General features: G+C 41.3%; 1 protein-coding gene across 2 annotated transcripts; it reads right to left on the bottom strand.

Moving 5' to 3' along the window:
• On the bottom strand, positions 1 to 24,424 carry mrtfba (myocardin related transcription factor Ba). Of its 2 annotated transcripts, XM_054598607.1 has the most exons (18): positions 24,306 to 24,424; positions 19,184 to 19,259; positions 16,496 to 16,720; positions 12,430 to 12,507; positions 11,483 to 11,548; positions 11,241 to 11,296; positions 11,049 to 11,124; positions 10,695 to 10,856; positions 10,360 to 10,532; positions 10,078 to 10,221; positions 9,729 to 9,976; positions 9,039 to 9,210; positions 7,778 to 8,809; positions 7,503 to 7,625; positions 6,305 to 6,454; positions 5,813 to 5,947; positions 5,600 to 5,660; positions 1 to 5,236 (listed from the first exon to the last, which is right to left on the bottom strand). In XM_054598607.1, exons 3-18 carry the CDS (start codon positions 16,647 to 16,649, stop codon positions 4,725 to 4,727), a joined length of 3,342 nt encoding a protein of 1,113 aa, XP_054454582.1. In that variant the 5' UTR covers positions 16,650 to 16,720; positions 19,184 to 19,259; positions 24,306 to 24,424; the 3' UTR covers positions 1 to 4,724. The 2 variants fall into 2 exon arrangements, with proteins under 2 accessions (XP_054454582.1, XP_054454583.1); XM_054598608.1 differs by lacking the exon at positions 12,430 to 12,507.
• Positions 24,425 to 25,296: the final 872 nt, after the last annotated feature.

The following is a 25,296-nucleotide window of genomic DNA, read 5'->3' as shown; positions in this document are numbered from 1 at the left end:
AAATATTGTTTGTGATTATCTTATAATAAATGTGTCGTTCTTCATTTAACTTCTGTGGAGGCGTTCACAGTACACCGAATTTATTGACACAGAAAGGCATACAGTACTTATATACATCTTTTCGAGTATTTACAATATAGAGACCCCATGGATGTTACACATGTAGAAAAATATGCATTACATCTATGTAAATATGTACACAATGTGCAAAACATATGGCATACAAACAACAAGAGGCATAGCATGGGTGGGTGAAGATGGAAAGTAGAATCAGCTACAATGAAGGATGAAAATGTCCCCAAAATACATAGACTGTAATGAAACGTCCTGTCTGTTCTGAAGTTCAGCTTCTCAACCAACAAATGTTCAATGTTTACATGATGATACACGTTGCAGGTGAATTGGGACAAGCAACAGAGCTGAAGTCAATACAAGGGGAGCCCGAGCCAACACCTGTTAACTCCAACTATGAAAGTGGAGAAGCTGATAGGAAACTTAGGGGTTCTTCAGATTGACCATGCCTCCACAAACCTCTAAATGTAGAGGGTTATTCAAACAAACCACTCAGATATTAAGTGCTTTTGAACTTATAAACTGTATTACTCTGTAGTAAAGGTTTTATGAATAAAAACATCAAGGCAGGATCTGACATACAGTACAGTATATCAAGGTTGTGTCTAGAAGGTAACCCACAAGTTGTGAAACTCCCTCAAGATGATTAGGTTATGCATTGACCTTAAATCGTTAAGGTTAGTATAGGTTGGGCAGCGAGCCTCGCAAGTTTTTTTGCAATTTGTGGGTAACCATCTAGACATGAACGTATATCAAGGGAGAGCAGGCATTATTGCTTTAAGCTGTCCCTGTCTAGCCAGTTAGCAACAACAGCAGCCAACGGTAAGTGGAGTCACATTGAGCGTAAATCACATACATGTGTAGATTAACCCAGCATGTCTGATATAAAATATAAAATGAAAAAAACTTTGCAAACCTTAAATATACACACAAGATCCTCCTTTACAGATTTGACATAGGTATGTTTAATTTTCACCCATCAAAAAAAAGTGGAAAAATACAAAAACATGAGAAAATAACAAAATGTGATAATATGTTCCACTGCCTTTTTGGCAACAAAAATATCAAATTTGTCAGCCTTAAAGCTGACTGACTGAACAAAATAAAAACAGTTTAAACTCATCATCTCTTATAGGAAACACACGAATCAACTAGTGATTCTTACCCTCAGGGTCCCAGCACCAAGACTAAACTTAACTCCACCAACTACGAGAATGAGGTCATCTTATTCAATTTTGTTTGTAGCAGAAAAAACTGAAATACAACAAAGCCCAGGAGCAGGTCTGTGAAGTGTTTGCTGCAACCCTCTTAAATGGTCCAATGTTTCTGGATTTAAGCATATCCATCTGCCCTGATCATGAATGTGTACCTGCAGCAGTATGAGCAACACACTTTGTTTACATGAAGGGTTCTCCATCAGTTTGCTCAGGCTACCAAATTATTGCTGATGAGCAGCAAAATTAGAATTACGTAGTCATAAAAAACATTGGATTTAAAAGTTAAGAAAAACAGCCTCATTTAAATGTTTTCGTGCTAGAAAGTGCCCCTGAAAATGTGCCACAACAGAAGAGAAGCAGTGCCCATGGACGTAACGACAGATTTAAGTTGTTAAAGTACACCGTAAATGTGATTTCACTGGACAGCACTGATTAAAAAAAGAAAAAAAGAAAAGACAATTAAAAGAGCAATCTTATTTCAAAGTGCCATACAGTGAGACTGCATCAAACCCAAAATAACATCCTTAACTGAGATACTAAATTAGTAACTCAACATTTAGGTTTGAAAAGAAACTAGTGGGATATGATGCAATCTGTTAAAAATGCTGATTTAGAATTTATGATGGCTTTAAAAGTAGCAAAGCCCTCTTCACTGTGTATCACACCTCAATGGTGTCTGTGCGTTTTCGACTGTAGGACACCAACTGAACTACACAGATAAAAACAGGAAACAGTCATTAGAAGTTATTTGAAGAGTTTAGCTTTGAATATGTCAACTGATTGATTTGATTTCATATATATTACTAAATTTCTTCAGACAACTTGTGGGCAATAGACGAGATAAAGCTCGTGACGGCTCTTGATTTAACATGAATACAATCATGCACATAAGAGACATAGTTGAACATGCAAAGACAGGAAGACAAATAGACACGCACACACACATATATATACACACACACAGACAACATGCTTGCTTGCTTCTCTCACATATCCACTCGGTCAGGAAACTAACTTTGTCTACAGGTCACAGTAACCGATGCATCATGAGAGTGACTATTTCCCCAGCCAAATATTATTTTAGCATTGGTTTGTAATAAATGTCTTTTATTTTTAAGCTTCTTTGAGGTTTAGTAATTATGCTTTTAATGTCTGTCGACAAAAGATCATTTTTTTTTATGTTATTCTGGTTATATAAATGTGAGTTTAAGATGCTGTAAGATTACTGCTAGAACGGCCCGTTAATACATGTGTGTGCGGGGCAGTAAACTGTTTTAGACCACAGTGAAAATATATAAAAAAAGCTAAATGCCAACAAATGTGGACTGCAGCACAATATCTTGTTAGATAAAAAAAAATGTGAATTCTGTTTTGTGTTCAATAAACGATTTTCTGACTTAACAATGCTGTTTGGATCATCACAATCCTATGCAGCCACCAGTGGAAACCAATCTTCATCACATAGTAGGCTATAATAATAACAATAATAATATTAGCGCAGCCTAATCTTTGTCAGCAGCTGTTCATAAATACCGCTTAAACAGAATTAACAGACATTAAAAAAAAAGAGAACATGTGCAGCATTAAAATGTTGATTTAGGATTTGAATGTCAATGTTATGAATGAAACTATTTGGTAAAGCCCTACTTAAGGGTATTCTGATTCATCCAAATGATGGTTGGTCACTCAATCAATGGGCTGTTAAAGAAGACTGACTTATCAGCTACAGGAAATTGTTAACCAGCACATATGTGGGCTCGTGATGCAGTCATTTTCCACTCTGACGCACACACACACACACACGCACACACACACACACACACACACACACACACACACACACACACACACACACACACACACACACACACACAGAGACAAAGTGCCAGGATACAGTAGGACAGCTAGATATGAAGCTCATCTCCTCCAAAGAAAGACATCTTCATTCATTGATACAACTTGAAGTACACAACTTTTCTGGATATGTGTCTGCATTGTGAGCTGATATTTGTTCCCTTTCCACCGTTTTTTATGTCAGTTACCTATCAGAAGAAAAAAAGCTGCCAACTTTGTGAGTGTTGTCCCATTTTCCTTAATTACATTCAAAATAAGATACTTGGGACAAACAGGTGCAGTATCTCTGGACCAATCGGCCACATGATCCTAATTTTGATCACAATCATAATGACCACGTCATATTAATGATCACCTTGGATATGCAAAGTTTGCATTCCCTTGTTCCGAAGTGAATGAGGCGCCATCGTCAGGTCCCTCCGCCTCTCAAGTGCATAGCGCTCTCACATAGATGGAGGAGCTTCCTCCTCTCGTCAGCCGACTGAAGTCGAGTCTTTGTTCTTTAGAGTCATTGGTTCATCAGCTTGACCGCAGGGGTCATGAAAGGTCAGAAGAAAACAGTCACATCTGATACAACACATCAGATTAGTCAGCGTACATGTAATGTACAGTATGTGGTAGACTGGATCAGTGTGACAAGAGGCTTGACCTACTCTCGGTTATTAAATCCCTTTAAAACTCAGCACAGTGACTGACTGAGCATGTCAGGTTTCCAATCATAAAGGGAACTAACTTAACTGACCAGCACCTCAGACTTGGACTGGTTTAGTCCAAGCCTCCGCAGGTGGAGTGGTCAGTAGATGAGGCTGTACTGACGTCCCAGGCCAAGCCGCATATGAATTTTTATTTAGAATATAAATGTTCTTATTATAACTAGAATACATCTTCAGTCTGTGCGCTGTCATTTAGAGCGACACATTTATTGTGTTGTTATGACCAGCTTTTATAACCTAGCATGGCACAGTATGCTCCAGTGGAACACATATTGCAGAGAATCTACCCTTTTACATTTAGTTACTGTGCTCACACAGTAAAATAGACAACCAGTCAATGCTATCAGCCATCAATGCTATGCAGGCTCTCTTCCCAAGAGAAGGTTCGGTTGTTCTTGTGTGGTAAAAAGAGTATTTACAAACAGTCCATGCTACCAGAATTCATTTGGCTCTGTGTCCTTGTCTCTTTAAGAGCTCGTGAAATCAGTCACTGTAAAAGTCTGTTTAAAATCCCTTTATCACTAATGTGATAGGTGATCTTGCCTCAGTGATGATGTTTTTTCTGGCTGTTCAGCCATATGAGTCTCTCTTTTGAAGCTGTGCAAACTCCTGCTTGTAGTTAAACTTGAATCAGTGCACTGCTGCCTGTACAGCCTTTTTCACTGTAGTATAGTGGGAATATTACAGATGGTTTGGATGTACTAGTGAGAGTGGTATGACACAAAATGCCATGTTTTCTACCTATTCCAAATGTTGAAACATCTTTGCTGCTGTCGATCCCTTTCCTCTTCTCTTCATCCATCCATCGACCTCTCCTGGCTCATCTGCTCTCCCTGGACTCTTCCTCCTTTTGTCATCCACCCCTCCGTCAGTCCCAGTGCAGCTGCAGGTCTTGTGTATCCAGGAAGTCTGTTGGGATTCCCAGAGGTGTGAGTGCCCCAGCAGGCCCTGGTGGCATGGTGAGGTCCAGCCACTCCATATTGTCCAGGCCTGGGTCCGACAGGCCCATGTTGAGCGAGGAGGGCGAGGAAGAATCGCAGAAGGACAAGTCTGATGTGTCCATGGGCGAGTAGGGTTGCTGCTCCATCAGCTGGGCCTGCAGCTCCTCCATCAGGCCCCGTGTGCGCGGGTCCGACGCCGGTGCCGTGTCAGCCAGGGTGCGCTCCAGAAAGGCCTCCAGCTGATTGTCTGTGGCCAGAGAGGAGAGGCTGGGCAGGCCGGAGCCGATGAGGGGGCTCAGGGAGGGCGGTAGAGCCAACTGGATCTGTGGAGGCGGCCTGGAGAGAGCGGTGTTGACAGGCAGGGTGGAGATGTTCGCTGTGACTGGGAGGGTCTTATTGTGAGACACATGAGGGTCCTGCTGGATAAATGGAGTGATTTCTGGAGGAGGGGGGATACAAATATGGATTATTATGATTATCAACCACAGAGTGAATCAAATATTACAGAACATTTCTTTACAGTCGGACACTAAAACTTAGACTTAAACTAACAATGAATAAAGCCTTTTAGTGTTAGCAGCTAATAAACCCCTTGATGGACACCATTACCTACATATTCTTAGTAATTAATTGAAAGACAAACTAATTGAACTTGATATTAACACTATTCATTATATCAAGGTGGATATTGTTACAGTAATGTTTTTCATAGAATTGTGTATATTTGTACTGCAAGTGGCAGAAGCTGAACATTTCAACTATTTGTTGAAATGTTCTGGGTGTGTACCATCGGTGTCCTTACCTCCACTCTCTATGAGGATGTCAAACAAGTCATCCATTTGCTGGCTGGTTGCCGTGGGAACCTAAGAAGACAGTCAACAAGTTTAAGAGACTTAAGGCTGCTCATCAAAAGCTAAAAAAAACAAACAAGAAAACTGAAAATAGTTTGTATTTTTAAGGATACAGTGGTGCCTAGTGGTGCGTTTGTTAGGGCTGTGGCTGGTGGGTATCTAACCTGTGAAACGTTGTTGATGTGCAAGTTGCGGCTCTGTTTGATGGCCTCCTCGTAGCGGGGAGGCTCTCTTGTCTTGGGAGGCTGATTAACAAGGGAGTTGGATTGAAGGATGAAGGTAGGCTGTGGTGAAGAAGACTGGAAGAATAAGAGAGAGATGGAAAAAATATGGGCAGAATTAAGAACCATCCGTATGAAAAAAACTCTTCAGGTAAAGTACTGAAATGAAATAGTAAATGATCTCTTCTTGAGGGTAGCGTAATTGATAACAATGTAGGATAGGCATATATAAGCATTATGTTTCTGCCTATGCCTATTCAGTCATATTGTATACTAGACTGTATTTAGGCTTTACTTATTGTATTGTATGTGATGGCTCTATAAAAAAACACTAGTACTAAAAATACTACTACTATATCAAAAAGCATCCAGTTAGCAAGATTGACTGAACCAAATCTGCCCCCCTCCCCTCCAGTGATAACTCAGCATGGATACCTTATTGAGGGGTCCGTTGGAGATGTGGTGGTTGGGTGAAGCTCTTGGAGAGACTCTGTTCTCTGGGGTACTTCTCAGGAAACACTGTGGATTCATCTCAGGCCTAGTCTGGTTCTCCAAACCAGTAGTGTTATTGCACATAGTCAGAGTCTGTCAAGACACAAGACAGATTCTAACATCAGTGTTGTTTTAAAGAAGGGAACGCGAAACACAGCAAATCATTTGATTCACGATATTATGCAAATAATCATAAAAATATGCTTAAAACTGGATAAAAAGTAACTAAAACATACTGGAAGCACTTTACATTACATTTTGTTAAACACAAATGGGACACACATCTTTCTTTAGCGTACATCATTTTTAGTGAATAACAATGGAATATGCTAATCATAAATCATAAGGTCTGCATACATAAAAGATCAATTTAAAAATAGTAACATTGTTTGACTCTGTTTTTTCTTAAATGACAATTCCTGTATTTCTTTTTTAATGTTCTCTTTTTTTGCACTTCTCTGCCATAATAGCTAGTTAGACAGCTTTTCTGATTATCAAAATTCACCACAATCAATTTATTGTGTTTTTTATAACGATCTGCATGAAATCCTATATTGTTCCATCATTTCTGTTAAAATGTGAAACAAGCTAAATCTGAAAGTAAATACATTTTTACAAAGAGATATGATCAAGACTAATGCACAAGCTGTTGACAGTAAACATGACATCCGACACTACAAAATAAGTATTTTTAGAGTTTTGCTTGAGGTTAAAGATAGCATGACTTACATCTTGTATGTCCTACTGCGTTTTGAACATTTATGACTATTGAATAAGTTATTAAGCCATTTTTCAATGAGACTTTCAACCACTTTCCGGTTATTGTTTCTGAAATGTGAGGATTTGGAGGATTAACCTCATTGTAACTCAAATATCTTTGGGTTCTGAGCTGTGTGTTGTACATAACAATCAATTCGGCGACATCTCCATAGTCTCTATAAAATTGTAATGTCAATTATATCTGACATTATATAGTCTAAACAATGAATCAATCTGTTAAAAAATGTTACTCATTACATTACTGTCATAGGACAGTGCTGGATAAGCATTATTGTTTTAGGCAAGGCAAAAAGACACATTAGAAAAAGCCACTCAGCACAATGTCTCAGAGAAATGCAACTAACTACGTGGCGTGGCTGACCTGTAGCAATGGGTTGTGGTTGGATAACTGCGGGTTTGGTGCCATCTCCTTCTTAGTGGTTTGCCGCTGAGGAACTGAGGCCTGGACCAGGCCTGGATTTGAGCCGGTGGCCTGAAGAACAGGCTGAGATGAGGGAAAAATGTATAAGTGCATCATTGTGAGTGAATACATCCAGTTTTCTAATTGGTAAACCCCTAAAGCAGGTAAGTAAGCTCTAACGTTTCTCTAACACACACCACAACATGTGATGTCACTCTTCTTTTTAGCAATCTTACCTGCAGGCTGACAGTAGTGCTTGGCAGCTGGATTGCTGTAGCGCTGTTGGGTAGCGAGACTGGGAGGAGGATCCTCCCAGCTTGGCCTGTGGTGGTTAACAAGGTCTGAGGCTGACCCAGGACCTGGGACACCCCGCCCTGGTGGCTGATGAAGAACTGCTGCATGCTTGGGGCTGCAGTTTGGGACTGGGTCTGGAGTTTGGGACTTCTCCGTGACTGGGAGAGGCGGTGAGGACTGTTGATTATTTGGTGCTGGGCTTGGGGCTGGATCTGGGTGATGATCTGGGTTTGGTTCTGGAGCTGGAAAGGCTTGCCAGAAGAAACCGTCACATCCTCCAACTTGACCACAGTTGGCAGAGGGGAGAGAGTCTGGGAGCCCAGGATAGAGTTGGGGATTGTAGCGGCAGTGGATGAACAGTTTGACAGGACTGTACCCTCCATTTTTACTACATTTGAGCTCAGGACATGAGGAACAGGGTTCATGGCAGGTGCCAAATTGAGTTTTGGAGATACAGATGCAAAGTCACCCTGGCCTCTCTTCTCCACCTCCAGCTGCATCTTCAGCTCCTCAACCAACCTCTGCTCCTGCTCCAGCTTCTTCATCAACTCCACTATCTGCTGCTCTTTTTCATGGAGCCGCCTGTCCTTTTCCTCCGGGACTTGAAAAGACGAGAGAGGTGAGGTCTGTGGAGCTCCCCATCCAGAGCTCCTCATTTGTGTTTCAGAAAGAGCCTCCGACATGCCTACTTCCTGCTGGAGGGTCGAGCGATCGGGGGGAATGGGTGAGACCGGCGGTGTCGGGTTGATGTTCTCTGGAGCCACCTGGACTGGAAGGACTATGGTGGGGCTGCTAGTGGTGGTGGTGACCTCCATGGGCAATGAGGAGAGAGTGGTGATGCTAGGGACAGGAATGGTGGTTGGAGCCAAGGTGCAGTGGTTGTCCTGGAAAGGCTTCAGTCTTTCTATCAGATCGGTCTTTGTTCCTGACACAGGGAGGCCACGCAGCTTTAGCTCCATCTTTAATTCAGCCACCTAGACAAATACAAGTATGTTCACATTAAAAATGGTGGACTAGTGCTAGAGGAGGAGTGGAGCTGATGCCGATTATAGCACAAAAACATTCCTACTGGCTGTGTAATATCTCAAACTGCAATTTCCAACTTTAGTCTACAATCATAATTTGGATTCCAAAGCTGCTGGGGTCTGTTTTCCCCAAGCTACAGGGGTAAGGGTTTGCTGGTACCCGTGGCTTTCCAAATACCTTCATCTCCTCAAGATTGGCAGGCAAGACTCCTGGCTTGCGGTTTGAGAGCGAGTTGTTTGGACGAGACAGAGCTGGAGTTACAGGGGGAGGTGGAGGTGCAGTGGGCAAAGACACCATGATGGAGGTTGGCAGGCTCCCGGCGCTGCTGGTCTGACCCTCAGCAACAGGCCTACAGTGAGAATGAGACACAAAAACATGAGGTCATTGTTATATCCCAAAATAGTTTACAGTACTTATGCATTACATGAATAAGGAACAGAAAAAGAGGAAAGGAGGGTGGGAGAAAGATGGAAGGTGGACAAAGAAGTAAAAATGGAGAGCTCATAGAAGAGACAGAGAAAGGCAGGAAAGAGAGGGAGAGGAAATCTGTTCCCAGTATGAACAGACCATCCATCCTGTGCCCTGCACATCACTAACAAAGCCATTCAACCAAACCACAGTGCAGTAGTTCAAAGGGAGCTTGGTCATGCCGCAGCTGTGGGACATTTATGAAACCAGCAGCTGGTGAAGCAACATCCTGCTATTTATTAATATGATTAGATGCAGAGTTGTTGTTGGAAACTAGCTAACGGCCCTCGGGGTCATTGAAAACGATACTTGGCTTCTTTTCAGATAAGAGCCAAAACCAAAATAAAACAATACAGTTACAGTATTGCTATTACTAGTTCTTATGTTTTGTATACGTACTTGAGTGGTGCCGGTAAAATAGTCTGGTAGTTGTAATGCTGCTGTTGCTGGCTGAGGATCTGCAGCTGGAGGAACAGCTGCTGTTGCTGCAGCAGTCGGGCATAAGAGGAGTCCATGGGTTCTTCAGTGGCCTCCAGCTTCTGGTCTGGGGGAACATACTGGTGGTACTTGAGCTTCTTCACCCTGGACTTGGGCTCTTTGCCCTTCTTACTGCGGCTCTTCTCTGAGGGCGACCTCTGCTGACTTTGCTGTTGCGGGAGGAAAGAAAAAGAGACGTGCCATTTGCCCAGCAGTATTAAAATATTACAGAAATATATTACATGTAGAGGGGGGATAAAAACGCTCTTACTTTCACCAGTGTTGGGCCTGGTTTTGAATGAACAGCTGTGATGATTGGCTGTGCAGGAGTGACAGCTGGGCGGCTGGCAGGCTTTTCAATTGTAGGGATCACTTTTACAAAGTCTGTTGTTGCTTGTGTAGCAGCTGGGAAGGCCTGAAGAAGTGTAACAAAAAGACACCATTAACTGCAAGGCAAAGACAGAATTTCTAATAAACATTGTTACAAAGTTTTGTGACTTGAGGCTAATAAGGCAGGCATACACAAACACTTTTTACTAGTCCTGTATCTGACCTGCAGCAGGGTGATGGGTGTTGGTGGTGCTGGGACTACAGAAGGTGTTTCTGGCACTTTGCTCTCTGCCGGAGAGGGGACACAACTCTGAGACTCCTGGCTGGCTGGATTCTCTGGGGACACGGCATCGCAGCTGTCTTCATCCAACACTTTTGGATAATTCACCTGACCCACTGACAGACAACCAAAAAAGCCCAGCACTTAATAACTCACACTTTTTCGTATTTGTGCAAGTAATACACTACTTTTATCATAATTTATATCCAATTCCCTGCACTGGCTGTCTAATATGGCAACGTTAGCTGTTTTATTGCCACTGTTTCTCTGCCCCTCACCGATAATTGCTTGTTTAACACTGGAATCCACAGGCAAGATATTTTTCTCCACCAGCTCCATAGGGCCGGGCCTCTGGGCGATCTTCTCGTTTAGGTTGTCGGCCAGCCGCGCCCTCTTCAGTTTCATCTGGGTGGCCTGTAATGAGGGTTCTGCTCCGGTCTCTGAGGAACAGATGAAGAGGTCACTGTAAAATGTTAGCTTGAAGATCTCATGTTTGCAGTGCTGGCTAGAAAAATACTTATTTATAGCATTGTGTTTGGTGCCACTTTGAATTATATGATGCTTAAAAGTCTGCAAGGAACACTAGATAATACAATAAATGTTTGTAGTGAGAACTAGAGATTCGCCAGTACCTTGCAGGATGTGCATCCTGACCAGCTCTGCTCTCTCTGGACGACTGCGGATCTTGTGCTTGAGGAAATTCTCAGTCTAAAAAGAAAGACAGAAAGTCAGTTAATTGTCAAAATGTTCGTGCCACACAACAGTCCAGGAGTGTATTTCGTCTGCTTCTGAAGTCCACAGTTAACACTTTATTTCAAACATACCCTGCTTCTCTCCAAGCTGCGAATCTGCCCATGGAAAGCTGCCGGGCTCTTTAGAGCTGCAACACATTACATTTTCATCAATGCACAAGTCTTAGCACAATTTTAAAGACAAACGATCTAGAACAGAGCAAACATGTTTATTATATCAGCTATCAGGATCCCAGTTTGTTATCATACATTCGCACACACTACATCAGCTTTTCAGTGAGTGATGGACAACTGGCAGTGCTGCTGACACTCACGTGGCATGATGCCCTGGTCCGCCAGCTGCTCCCGGGTTCGCCTTTGCTGAAGCCTCAACTGCAGGACTGCAAACAAAAAATATTATAGATTTTGATTGTTATTTTGAGTTTTTTTGATTGTAACCCTAACCCTAAGTACATATAATATAAGTTCTATAAGTAGAAAAAACATGAGAATTGTGAAATAGTGAAAGCAGACTGAAGAATAAACGCATGAGGTATTGTGTAAAAATAAAAAAGGTAAATTAAATAGCAAAGAAAATGACATCATGCCGAGAAGGTAACCACATACTAACCTTCCCCACCCCCTGATACCACACTCACATCCTGTTCTTTAGTCATTAGGCTGACAACATACAATAACAGAATTCTATAGGCGACATTTTGCACTCAAGACGTAAATTATCCTGCCAGTCAACATTTTTATAAACATTGATTACAACTATAAGTGCATGGTAGTTTGGCAAAACTATACCAGCTATTCCTGTGCTGGCAATAAAAACTGCAGAGGGACTTCACTCAGTCTTATTATGTGGGATTTTATATAACGTCACTCCTGAGGGCCTTCTAGTGCAAGTCCCCAGTAGCTGTTTAATTTTTTTATTCTGTTTCCCCATAAGCCTATCTTTACCAGTATGACATTTCACATGCTGTTTACGTTTGGAACACTTTTTAGGTTAGGGTCACTGCTACCAAAAAATCTAAACAGCAGTACAAGGCAATCACAAGCAGATAAGACGAATGTACCACCAAAATATTAGATATGATTTCATTATCATTTATTTTATCTCTTTTTTTCCATCTGTTAAAAAAGCTGGGCATATAAGTGACCATCAAGCTGTTTAAATAACCCACAAAAACTTCCAGAACTCCAGGACAAGCCCGCAAAAGCGTAAGCCTACTCAAGTTGAGGAACTGGCATAATAACAACAAAGAAGAGTGCTCACCTGCTCTGAACCTAGTGCAGCGGTCACTGGGGGTCTCTACATCCAAATAGGCCATTGTCTGAGTCTGAGAGTCCTGGCCTATAGAGCAGTCCAAAATACAGCCGAGTGATTAAACCATTTGATCCCAAGGTGACAGCCTTGTACTAAAGCCTAAAATATGTAGCTTAAAGTCATATCCTCTCTCAGCCGTGGTGCAACATGATCAGCGGAATGGTAAGAATCCACAGCTTCTTAGGAATAGAAAAGCAACATTAGGCCCATCCTGCACTCCTCCCCAACACTTTTTTTTACGGCAGGGCCACATCCCCCTCCTACCACACTACTCTTACTTCCCTCTCTCGCTCAGCAACTTTGGGATGGCTTATTTTCTGGCTGTAGGCCATCCGAACACAGCCTGATTTGATGTCTACACTGATTCCTTGTAACTTTTGAGGAACAGTCAAGAGTCTGAGTCATCACTGACTAAGGACAAAGGAAAATAACAACTGCCTCTTCTAGCTGAAAGGATGGACTTGTGGAAACAACACAAGTGTTTTATAGCTTTAGTGTTACTTTGTAAGAGGGCCTACAACATATGGATGTGTCACATTACGTAGGAGGAGTTGTACATTTTCACAAAATAAAAAACAATATGAGGACAGACACTTCTCTATTCACAGGAAGGGATGCGTCAAAAATGACAGGGAATTACTAGCTCTCTTGGTCCAACAGGAAACAGGTGGCCTAACCAACTTCACATTTTAATCATCAGTTTATGTTTATCCCTCTGTTAAGGGATAAACATAAACTGGTTGAAACTCTCCCAGGGTCCACCACTGACCAATGATTGCATCACCTTGGTGGCTATGCAAAAACATACATCAAAATGTCATAACATTTCGACCAATGGTGGTTACATGAGATTGTGGATAGGCTGCAGCATGGTTCAACATCTGAAAAGATTCTAGAGATTATTTTTATAATGTTTTAATTCTGTGGATTCTTAGTGGATTAAAATCGCCTTAATATCGACATAGGAAAAACCAATCAGCCCTTCAATCGTGGATATACATTCCCCCACTACACTCGGTAAATAGTTGGAGAAAGATATGCAGAGGGGTCATGTTTGCTTAAAGTGATATATATAGACTTCCCGTCAGTGGCATTGTCCTAAATTCCTCCGGGAAATGCTGCTCAGACTGACGAGCACATGTTGACCTGTGACCTAAGCAGGCTGAGGAGAGAGGTGGATGACATGACTGAGCTGTTTATGCACACAGTGACGGAAACGATGTCAGCGGGTCAACGGATGAATCACAGGCTAGCATGAAAATGTGTCTGTTTCAAGTGCAGTTAAAAAGTGAACTTTTAAAATGATCTAGAGTTAGATTGAAGGGGTTTAATATAATATATAAATAAGACACAAGGCAAAACATAGCTGATGACATGTGGGAAACAAAAAAATTAAGTGGTATAAAAAGAACCAGAAATTAAATGTATATCGACATGATGCATTTATAAGAAATTGTTTTGTCATTTTTGGAAATACACTTGTTGCAAAGTTAGATAGGACGATGGACACCACTACTCTGGCCAATATAAAAGAGAGAGCAGCCAGTTAGCTAAGACCAGTCTTTATAGTTTAGCATAAAGACTGGTTGCAAGAGGCAATGGCAGTGCATGTACATGCTGTGGCCGTTAGCTCCCATGAATTCGCAACATTTTTGTCTTAATTTGTTGTATTTTCATCTTTATTACTGGGGCACTAACTGCATATGACAGAATTCAACAGTCATTCAACAGTCATTATTGTCAGATTCTTCTTTTTTCCGACGGCCCTTGAACACATCATGTGTCGAACACTGACATCAGAAAAAAACATTGAAACTAAGCTCAAAATTGTGATATTTAATCAACATCATTTAAGCCCACGTCTCATTTACAAATAAACTGTTTGCTCTAACCAGATCTAACAAGGAAGCCATGATGGACTCGGCTGAGACCAACAGTTGCGTGACAACAATTCCGTGAAACTTTGACTGAACTGCAGGCTGCTGAACACGGTGCAATGTGCAGTGGACAGGAGAGGCTGTAAGTAGAGGTTGTAAAAATGTGTGTCTCTCAATACACATAGCATTTGGAGCATGCAGAATTGGTGACACTTGCTCACACTTACCCAACTGTTGGAATGTTTTTGTAAAATAACTCATCAAAGAAATTCAACTTGCATTTTTTTCTCTTTATGATTTATGGCACTGTAACTGTGTAAATATTACACTATGGACATTTTCGCGTTCTCTAGCAAGGATTTTACTGTTTCCATAGAGGTGCAGGACTTATCTATTGCAGTGAAAATTAAGGCCACAGAGAGAAAAATGTCACAGAAGCAAAAAATGCCCCAAAACTGCTTTGGGTTCGGAGGGTTTAAAACTGGGTAAACTGGGATAGTTGCAAGAGGGAGGATGTGTGCACCCACCTATGACTCTGGCCTATTTTTGAACATTTGACTAAAGACTGAATTCTAAAAATAATATAGTTGTGATGGACTTTGCGTAAACCACAAAGCATTTACTCAGCAAACAAATTATTTAAAGTATCACACTTTAGAGTTAATTACAGACAACATAAACTATTTATAAACCTCTCAAAATGCTGCGGATGTAAATTTGCCTCCTACTATGGGAAGTAACCCACTATCATCTGGAGATCCTATTTTAGTCCAAAACTTTTACCCGATCTTTTTTTTCTTTGCAGTGCATTTCTTTATCCTCTTAGCAGGCTTTTGCTGTCATCAATAATAATATTGATTTCACATAATAGGCTGCCTCTTTCTGGCCAGATTCTCATTCCCTGACACAACAAAGCCCTAGCGCTGAGTCTTGATGTCCCACTCTGCTGACAGAGCAGTTCTCCTCTCTCCCTCCAGAATTACTGAGCTACAGACTCCTGCTGTACACATCTGAAGCGGTCTTAGACACTCAGACCTGTCATGATGGTAGACAGATTAACACCTGCATGTTAAAACCAATATGTGAAAGGGGTACTCTGCGGTTGGCAAAGTGCTGGGGGATGGCTCAGAGGGTGGAAAGTATGAGGTGTGTGTTCTCACTGGAAGGGAAATGACAAAAGCCAAGATGATGAGTGGGTGCTGCTACTGTTGACATTCCACAAAAATGTTCCACCGTGGAGACATGTTTATTGTGCTCTCCTGCAGACAGCACTAGCCGCTGTGCACTTAAGCACAAAATCCCAAAATTATCCAAAAAGTGTTTTAATCCACAGCTCTGGCTGAACACTCTGCGTTTGTCGACTGTATCTGACAAACTAGATTTTTTAAAACCACGGTGATCAATATCACAGTGACTTCACTGAACTGATCTCCCTAAACCGTCTAAGCCATGATTAGGAACTGGCAAAGGCCGCAGTGAATCTTCCCCACTCCTAAAGTCTGGTAATTGCATATCCATCCATCAGTGTCTGAGTCAGTCCCATGTGGCTGCTAGAACAACACCAACATCGTGAGTTTAATGAGAAGCCAACATGCAGGCTGGCTCGCATGATGGAGATAATTTGTTGCTGAAAAGATGTTGCGCGCTGCAGAAAAAGGAAAAAGCTTATGGAAGTTTCACGCACTTTTATGGCCCATTTTGAACTTAATAGTTGATTTATGCAGTATGTGCCTGTGTGCATATGTAAATGCATTACTAGTGTGGAGGCCATATAAGTATTGAGGGCTGACATATGTGTCCCCATGCAGGAGGGAGGAGTTGCAGAGGCAAGTAACATACTTTTATTTTATATATATATATATATATATATATATTTATATATATATATATATATATATATATATATATATATATTAGCTGTCAAGTTTGAGTTTGATGTACGTGGTATTCAATGTCAGTGAATGTGTTTAAGGAGACAGTTCATTTTTAACCCCAAATACATTTTTTCTATTTTTTGACTAATCAAAAATAACAAAACGGGTGAAAGTTGAAATCTCTTTTCCCAATGGTTCCCTGTTTATTGTATATTTTTGTCTTAGCATGCCACGACAGGCTTGTTTTCGGCAGCATTTCCTCACCATTTTTGCGTTCATTGAGTGGAGGCAGAGGCTGCAGCGACAGCTCCTCCATCTCATGAGTAACCGCCTCGCTCTGGGGACTGGGCAACAGCAGACTCGACATCTCGCAATCCCCCTCTGCTCCCAGCTGCCCGTAAGACGCCTGGAGCTCCATGTCGCCTCAGGAGGGGAGGCAAGCAACAGGGGGTGTGTGTCACTGTCCCTTTGGTTGTGTCTCGCTGCTACCTGTGTGGAAACAAGAAACAAGAAGGGAGCGTGAGGAGTTTGAGGGGATATGTAGTAACTGCTTTACTCCTCGCACTGAAGAACTTAAGGACAAATGCACTCAAGGATATTTTGTGGGCTCCTCATCAGTAATTCAGTATAATAACCATCATCCTGTTGGTATGACTACATCACCCAACTGGTGAAATGCTAAGGGTGGCATTTCATTTGAGCCATCTGGAAGAGCTCAGTCACAGCCCAAATTATTCATTAAACGAGCTGGGTTGGCTATTATACCGAATAATCGCTTTCAAACCGCTGCTCATGAGAAACAACGCCAGTTTGTCCATGAATGTTCTCTCTGTTCAGAAATAATCTGGAATATGACGTCGCTGTGGCGGTTTTCAAAACAGGGGGAAGGGAAACATTTCAGGGAGCAAAACAAACACTTTAGTATCCATGGCTTCCCAACAGCCTCTTAACCAGCAGAAGGCAGACTGCGCAGTCTGGACATGCATGCCATTTATCGCTCTTCAGCAGCACCCACAGGACCTCAGCACTCTTTACTAACCACCCTGATGTGTTGCTCTTGGCTGAGAACCACTTTGTTCCTATGGCTGCTTTTATTTCCCCCTGTAGGTCCTCAAACTGGCAGAGACATTAGAACAGTCCAGGGAGACTACGGGACTACAGGACTCATTTGGTTTAACCACGTCAGAATGTTCTCCATTCTGGTTGCTGAATGCTGACGTCATGTCATGTTTTCAAACACAACAAGTCCTGAAGTCCATGTTTCATCATCTCTTGTTATGCCTTTAAAGATTCTACAATAATCTATAAAAAAAAGAAAATGCTACGTCGCAGAATGCAAGTAACATTTTTTCACAAACACTGAATTTTTGCCGTTTGCCAGAAGAGCCTTTTTTTTTTCTGCTGTATGGATTTTCTCTGAGTAGTGATCACTGCAGTTCGCACTATACATGGTCTGACAAGTTTATAATATCTCTGTGGTTATAGAAAGTGGGAAGAAAAATGTGAAAGAAAACTTAAATGAGCTGCCAGACTTCCTTATACCTTTTTCCACCATATAACCAATAACAATCCAAATATTTTTTTGAAAACAATAAATATAGCCCTAGCCATACATGAACGTACATTTCACAAATTAGGGCATAAAACTCAAAACTTGTTATAACTAGAGACCGTCTTAAAATGGGTCATACCAGCCGTGACGCCAAATAGGTCCAGGAGTGTTAAGTTGGGGTTCTGCCTACCAACCTTCTACCCCCCCTTCTTCTGAAGCCCTGACTTTAACCACACAAATCTTAAAACTTAGACTTAATTTCAATGTCAACTACACACCTGTAAAGTTTTGTGATTCCTAATCGGGCCAGGGGCATAAAGTGGGGGCATAAAGTGGAGTGGACAATGGCCCCCTTTGTCCCCCCTTTCTCAGACCACGACTATCTTTGAACTCAGACCAACCAATCAGACATTGAGTATTGACAAGAGAGTTGAACCCAGTTCACTTGGCATTTACTGGCAATCTGAAAAGGTTCATGTTGAATCTGAAAAGGTTCATGTTGAATCTGAAAAGGTTCATGTTGAATCTGAAAAGGTTCATGTTGAATCTGAAAAGGTTCATGTTGAATCTGGCGACCACTGCAAAATGACCCTTAAACTTGTCTTTCTGACCCGTAAAACACTGAGCTACAGACATTATTCAGGCATTGATGTTCAAACTCAGTGGTTCTCTGTGACAGAACTGCAGTAACAGATCTCCAGTGACTGCATCGTTGGTGACCAACCAGTGACCTGCTCAGTATCATGTACTTTCTCTAGATAACAATCAAATGATGCATCCTGTGCTGTGAGGCATTCTGCTTTGACTGTTCTAGGCCAAGCCAAAGCCGTTAGAAAAGACTCTACATGCACTGACTCTGGTCAAGAGTCACATCTCTCAGGTTGTCTTTCACCGGAGGTCATTAAGAAATTAAATGTATCAACCATTCAGATACTGGATTTCATTCTTCATTCCAGAATAATCCTCATTCCCTTCAGTTTCTCTAACAAAGAAGTGGAATAAGAACTGCAATGGAAAGATACACAGCCCTTGATTCCCTTTTTAAGTGGCTGTCCCTTCATGCAGAACTAATTTTGACAATCTAACATCCATATTTTGACTGTGATCTAATTAAAAGTCATCAACTTTGATATTTAATGAGATAGGATAACCTGATCAGGCTTTAGTCACATTTACAGATTTTGAAAATAATGGTTTCACTCAAGATTTTGCAGAATACAAATACAGAGAAAGAGTTATGAGTTACAAATGTATTTCAGATTGCATCACAACCTCCTAAACATGGTCAAATTTGTTTGCATGCTTGCCTATACATGTGTGAGAGGCTTGGCTGGCAGTGGTGTACCATTTCTTTGATGAATCAATAACATTACTCTTTCAGTCGATGAGTTCATGCCTACCTGTAGTGGCTGAGGACAGGAAAGAGACTTTTGGGCTAGTTGCTGTTGAGAGTCACACTAAGCCATGGAATCAAACCTGGCAGGAGAGAGAAAGGAGCATATATGAATATCACAAATACAACACAAAGAGATGATCCAGCAGGATTTTACCTCTACCCTGCACATACAATGTATTACGATTAAATCGTATGTTCAGTCCTGTAATGTCTTCATTTTCTGTTTCTAAAGTGAGTTTATGTATGTAGCACTCTTCTCTGTCTCGGCCCAGCTTGATAGCCATTGCTGGTACCTCTACATACGTTTATCCTCAAAAACAACTTTTGTCATTGGAAATTCAAAATACATTTTACATAAATAGAAAAGCTACGGTATTACAGAAAGCAAAATTAAACCCACCCCACCCACAGAAAATACATCCAACAAACACATTTTAAATACATTAAATATACAAAATTACATTTTAAAGAGTACAAAAGCAGGACCCACTAGAATAAACTGATGTGATACTACTCTTACCAATTAAAATAAATAAAAAAAGATTGAGATAAAAACACATAAACACAAAGTGCCGAACCAGACCCCAATGTTGCTTTGATACGCGTGTTTGAAGGTAAGTGGAGAGGTAAACAGATGATAAGTACCACTAAAAGATGCATGAATGAAACTGGCCGACACTCAAGGCTGCATCAAGGTCTGAAAATTGATGTTCACAGGTTGCTAGGAAAACCCTGCAGCGGTCTCTATGACAATGCAAGTGGATCGTCCATGCAGAGACAATGGAGACTCTTCGTACTCATGACTAAAGAGGTGTAATGTAGCATCACGCTGCAGTGTGAGAGAGACTCTCAGAATAAAAAATATCCATCAACTGCACACACAGAAGCTTTCATGTTTCTTCGGGACATGTGCTTACATCGGGACATGTGCTTAAGAAAATACATTAGTGTGTTATTGATATGTCTATTTACTGACACTCAGGGCAGAAAATGGTCCTGTACTACATATCTGATATTTGCCAGTTATGTTTGTTTATGAAGGTTCTTCCCTGACCACAGCATCATAAATATTGTGTAAAGAAATTGCTATGGTGTTTTTGATTCTTCTTTTGGGGCTTTGATTTCTGGAAGCTGTTTAAGAACATTTCCTCAAGAAATACTGTATTTTTGCCAGTAAAACCATTTTGGGGGATGTACTCATTGCAGGTTGATGGCATGGAAGTAGAAAAAATAATCCCATATGGACATAAAAACATGTGCATTACTAAGTGACAAAAATCATAAAAAACAACAACAGTCATCCATTGACTTGATGCTAAATTAATTTAAATTGGCGAGAATAAAAGACAAGAAAATTCCAACAGTCAAAGCTCTACATGCTGTGTGAATATGTGTTGGGGTAAACAAGGGTAGGTGAACTAGTGAGAGAGGGAGAAAGGAGGCTGCAAAACAGAAAAGAAGGAACAAACAACTGTCATGGCTGACAGGGCGTTGTGGGATAAACAGCAGAGCTTACCCAGCAGAATCAATGAGCAGATCCAGATGGCAGGCGCTGCCTGCTGCTCTGCACTGGACTGCTCTTTTAATGGCAATGGGGCAACAAGCACCATGTGTTTCATCAAAGGGTAATACATACAGTACACACACACACAAACCAGTAAATGCAGTACTACAGTCAGAGGTGGGCTCAAGAGTAGAGGGTGGAGGTTTTGCATAGGTCAGCGCAGCATTACACTATTCTGCTATGAGGCAGTGCTATCTGTTTCTGCCACTGGTTGTGATTGGTATTTCAAACCATACACAAGTGATGTGTGGGGTCATGCAGTGGCCCAGACTTTGGTTAATTATCAACTTTAGTCGCTTTCCTGTCAGCACATCGTCTGCTTTCTAGCTGAATGTGTTGTCAACAACCTGTGATCTGGTCTCCTCAACATGTCATTAAGACAAAAAAAGGGAGAAAGTGATCCATGTAGAGATTACTTCATCAGCACCTTTGAAAACGAGCAGCCCTTTATTGTATTTATCATTCTTGTAGCAAAACAACACTGGTATGGGGTGTCAGCGCCAGATAGACAATGATTGTCGAAGGAGACAAAAGTTAATCTTCAATCAGTATTTAACAGCTAGGGATGAGTATCGGTCAAATACTGGTCACACTTGGAAAGTCACTAAAACTGGACAACCTGTAAGGGCCTGAAAAGTCAAAGAGGCTTGTCAAATACTCAACCAAAAGAGGCAACAAATTGACTAACCAAGCCATCTGCCTATCCCTGCACTCTCACTGAAATAGCTAAAAATACTTTCTCTTTAATACTGCCATTACCAAAACTTCGGTTTGCTGATGTTTTGAAAGTATTCCTACACAATACCCATGCTTATTGTGGAGCTCAGTGAAATGCTAGCATATCAGACTGTGCCAAATTAACCAGGGGGGATTCTGTGATTAACTGAAAACAAAAACAGGCTTTGGGTTTCATCTGTGCCACACTAGTCAACTAGGTAATCATTTGAGTCAACATTTAAGCAGTACAATGACAGTATCTGGGTGTGTCTAACCCCTGAGGCTGTTCTTTCTCTCTCAAGCCCTTATAAAAGGCTTGGCTTAGACATACGCAGTGCAGGTGAAAGACTTTATGACCTTATACTGCAGTGGGAACATCTGTGTGATTGGCTTAAGGCTGACAGGTTCAATGAAGAACACATGACATCATATGTGGATGTGGATTCAGGATTAGATACAATATTCAAAGTCTAACCAGTATTTCACAATGCTGTTTTCAGAAAAACAATCAGTGAATAATTTCTATAGCCATTAAACGGAATAGGAACTATGTACAACAGCACCAAAAGATGCCACCACTTCCCAGTCTCTGCATAATAGATAATGGGTCAACTTTACTACAAATAGGTCTGGCTGTGAAGCATTCACGTGATAAAGTAACCCCAGAGAAGAAGAAGAAGAAGAAGAAAATGCTGTATATTACTTGTTTTGCCAAACAGAAAAAGCACTGAATTTGTGTTAAGGAGAATCTTATTTTTGTCTCATTTTGAAGCAGAAATGTGTAAATTAGCAGGAATGTAGCTCAAAGAGAGAGTGAAATCAGTGCTCTGTGGATTTAATTTCAGGTAAAAAGTTTTTGTACAGATGTATTCTGTTTATAGGAGATGCACTGTGAATAACAGCATGAGATAACGGAAAACTCCAGCCTTGGGCTAAGAGCTAATAAATCATAAACCGTCACGAGGTCTGGTTTCTGTTAAAAGACATAAACGTACTACTGTGTCTATGAAAAAAAGGAACATGTTGTGATGAAACCCTGGCACAGCACATTTGTAAAAGACAAATAGGCCTTCCATCTTAAAGGCAAAGCTTTTATCTAAAATCTAGATATTCTATGTCCTGGATGACTGGGAATCTTTTTAGAAACAACATTTTGCCTGGTATGATGTATAATAAGGCTTCACATCCAAATCAATAATATTTGGATTATTAACATTGCTAATATCAGCACTATAAGCCATTAATTCTGTTATTGAGTGAGACATGCGAAACAAATGTAGCACATACATACGCACACACAAGCGCACAGCATGAGAACCACTTCATGCCAAACTACAGCTCCAGTCTGCAGTATTCTGGGCCTTAAATAGACCACGTCTGGTTCCAACAAAAATGTCCTCTTTTATCCAGAGATAAGACAGAAATGATGTCATCATTGTTCTGCTCTGTTCCCACAGACACACGCGTGGTGTTGTTTCCTTAATGGCCGTCTTTGTGGACTTAGCTGAAAATATCCTCTAAAAACAGTACAAAAGGATCAATGTCTGGAAGCCAAACGCCATGGGACAGTCTCAGCGAAGAAAAGAAGCTTCAACAGTGAGTGCAGCCTACAATGAAGAATTATGAAGGCTAGTAATGTAAAGTAGTTTCTGATGAATATAAAAAAAATTAAAATGAAATGCCCAGGGTGGCATGCTTTTCTGAGGGTAAGTATCTCTAGCATGACAGTGCTATTGACTCCTGCAACTCAGTACAGTCTGATTGACCACAATCAGTGCAACTGGGGGAAAAAATCAAATGTTGCAACATTTAAAAATGTTGTGGACAAAAAAGAGTACTATAAAATGCAAACACCCATTGTGATATTTGTTTCATTTTTATTTAAAGACTTGGAAACTCCAGTCTGAAGTGATCTGAGACTACTGCAAACTCATATCGCCCCTGGAGCTTGAAATAAGCAAAACACACAGGGATACATTGCTTACAGCCTTAGGGTAATAACCACAAGCACATTGTTTAAGTTAACGCTAATAAGTCACACTTTTCAGGTGAGAGAATGACTGGATATGCCCCCCACCCCACCACCACCACACACACACACACACACACACACACACACACACACACACACACACACACACACACACATCCTGTCGGTCTGTATGACTCACACAGACCGCGACCTGTTGTTCTGCACCACCACTACCTCACTTCCCTCACTTCAATCGATTGGAAGGCCATCAGAGAACATCATCGGGTTTGTTGACCGCCAGAGGGGCCTGATCACACGGCGCATGTGGTGGATAGTATTTTAATCCAGCACTGAGGCTGCCAGTTAACACTGCATGACTGCATGCCAAGCCCCAGCATCCAGAGAGCATCCTGACTCAAGAGGGAAAAGGCTTGACAATGAACATGCAGCACACACACACACACAAATAATAACTTGACAACTAAGCTAGTCCAAACAGTGATCACTCATTTCCCCTTGCGAGGGAGGTTGTTATCAACCGACATCAGCTGCTGTTATCGCAGTGGAGGAGCTGGGTGGGTGTGGGGTGAGCTAACGCTGGCTAGCTAGCGTTACTTTAATCTGACAGGTGAGTTCAGACAGGAAGGCTGCCCATCACTAATGATGGACATCACTGTTAGGACTAAACAAACGTATCTCCAGATTAGTTACAGTCAAACCCGAGCTGTCCACGTCCTCCAAAGCCTCGTCTGCTGTCTGCTGTCTGCACATCATGAACACTTCTCAACAACAACCTCCTCACAGTTTCGCTAGTTAGCTCGGCTTAGCTAACTAGCTAAACATGCTAAAAACAAGACAGCGTTGTCGTCTTACCGGGTAGCGAAGACTCTCGAAGACCAGACCTGTCCGAGCTCTGGTTCACAGTGAGTCATCCATTGATGTCAGCTGAATTATCTTCTGTGTGTTGTGTTTTTTTTGTTTCCCCCCCCCTCCTAGCTGTGGGATTGAAGTTTATTTCGCGGAGTAAAATGGCTGCGACTGGTCTCGGGTCGGATGCAGAGTGACGTAATGACGCTGTAGTTTAGGAGGGGAGGGGGGGTGAAGGGTTGTTACTCCAACTACACAACTACACCTCCACTGATTTATAGCTGATAACGATTTTCTCCTGAGTTACCACGTCTGATTCTTCTGTTGTCTCATATGAGTTGGTAACATTAGTGTTGCATAACTTCCTGTCGTAAACCTGCTGGACATCCATTATTATATTCCTTTATTGATCCCCATGGGGGAAATTCAAGTGTTGCAGCAGCTCAACTACACAGACACAGACAATAAATACACATACTATACAACTACAATAAATATACTATACAACTACACAGACATACTATACAACTACACAGACAATAAATACATACTATACAACTACAGACACAGACAATAAATACACATACTATACAACTACACAGACACAGACAATAAATACACATACTATACAACTACACAGACACAGACAATAAATACACATACTACACAACAAAATAAAGATAGAACGAGGACAATAAAATCAGACATCTTTATGTCTTAGCATTAAAAAAAGTAGTAGTAGTGAAACTAAAGTAATCCTAAAGCCAATTAACACCCAGGATTCTCCTGTTATTACAAGTAAATGCACAGGACTAAATGTCATTACTACTGTGTCCTGTTTCTTCAATGTTAAGAGTTTACTTAAATAATGCAAATGTACAAGGCAAATACAGATTACTCCTGTGTGCTTCACTGACTGACCATTTGCTGTAGGGAAAGTGCTTCATACTGAAGGAGTGCATCAGAAACGGAGCACAAGAGCACTACCATGCTGTGG

Source organism: Anoplopoma fimbria, chromosome 5 (assembly GCF_027596085.1).
Source record: "Anoplopoma fimbria isolate UVic2021 breed Golden Eagle Sablefish chromosome 5, Afim_UVic_2022, whole genome shotgun sequence".
Classification (NCBI taxonomy): Eukaryota; Metazoa; Chordata; class Actinopteri; order Perciformes; family Anoplopomatidae; genus Anoplopoma; species Anoplopoma fimbria.
Note: the sequence above shows the minus strand (reverse complement) of the source record. Positions and strands in the feature narration are given on the sequence as shown.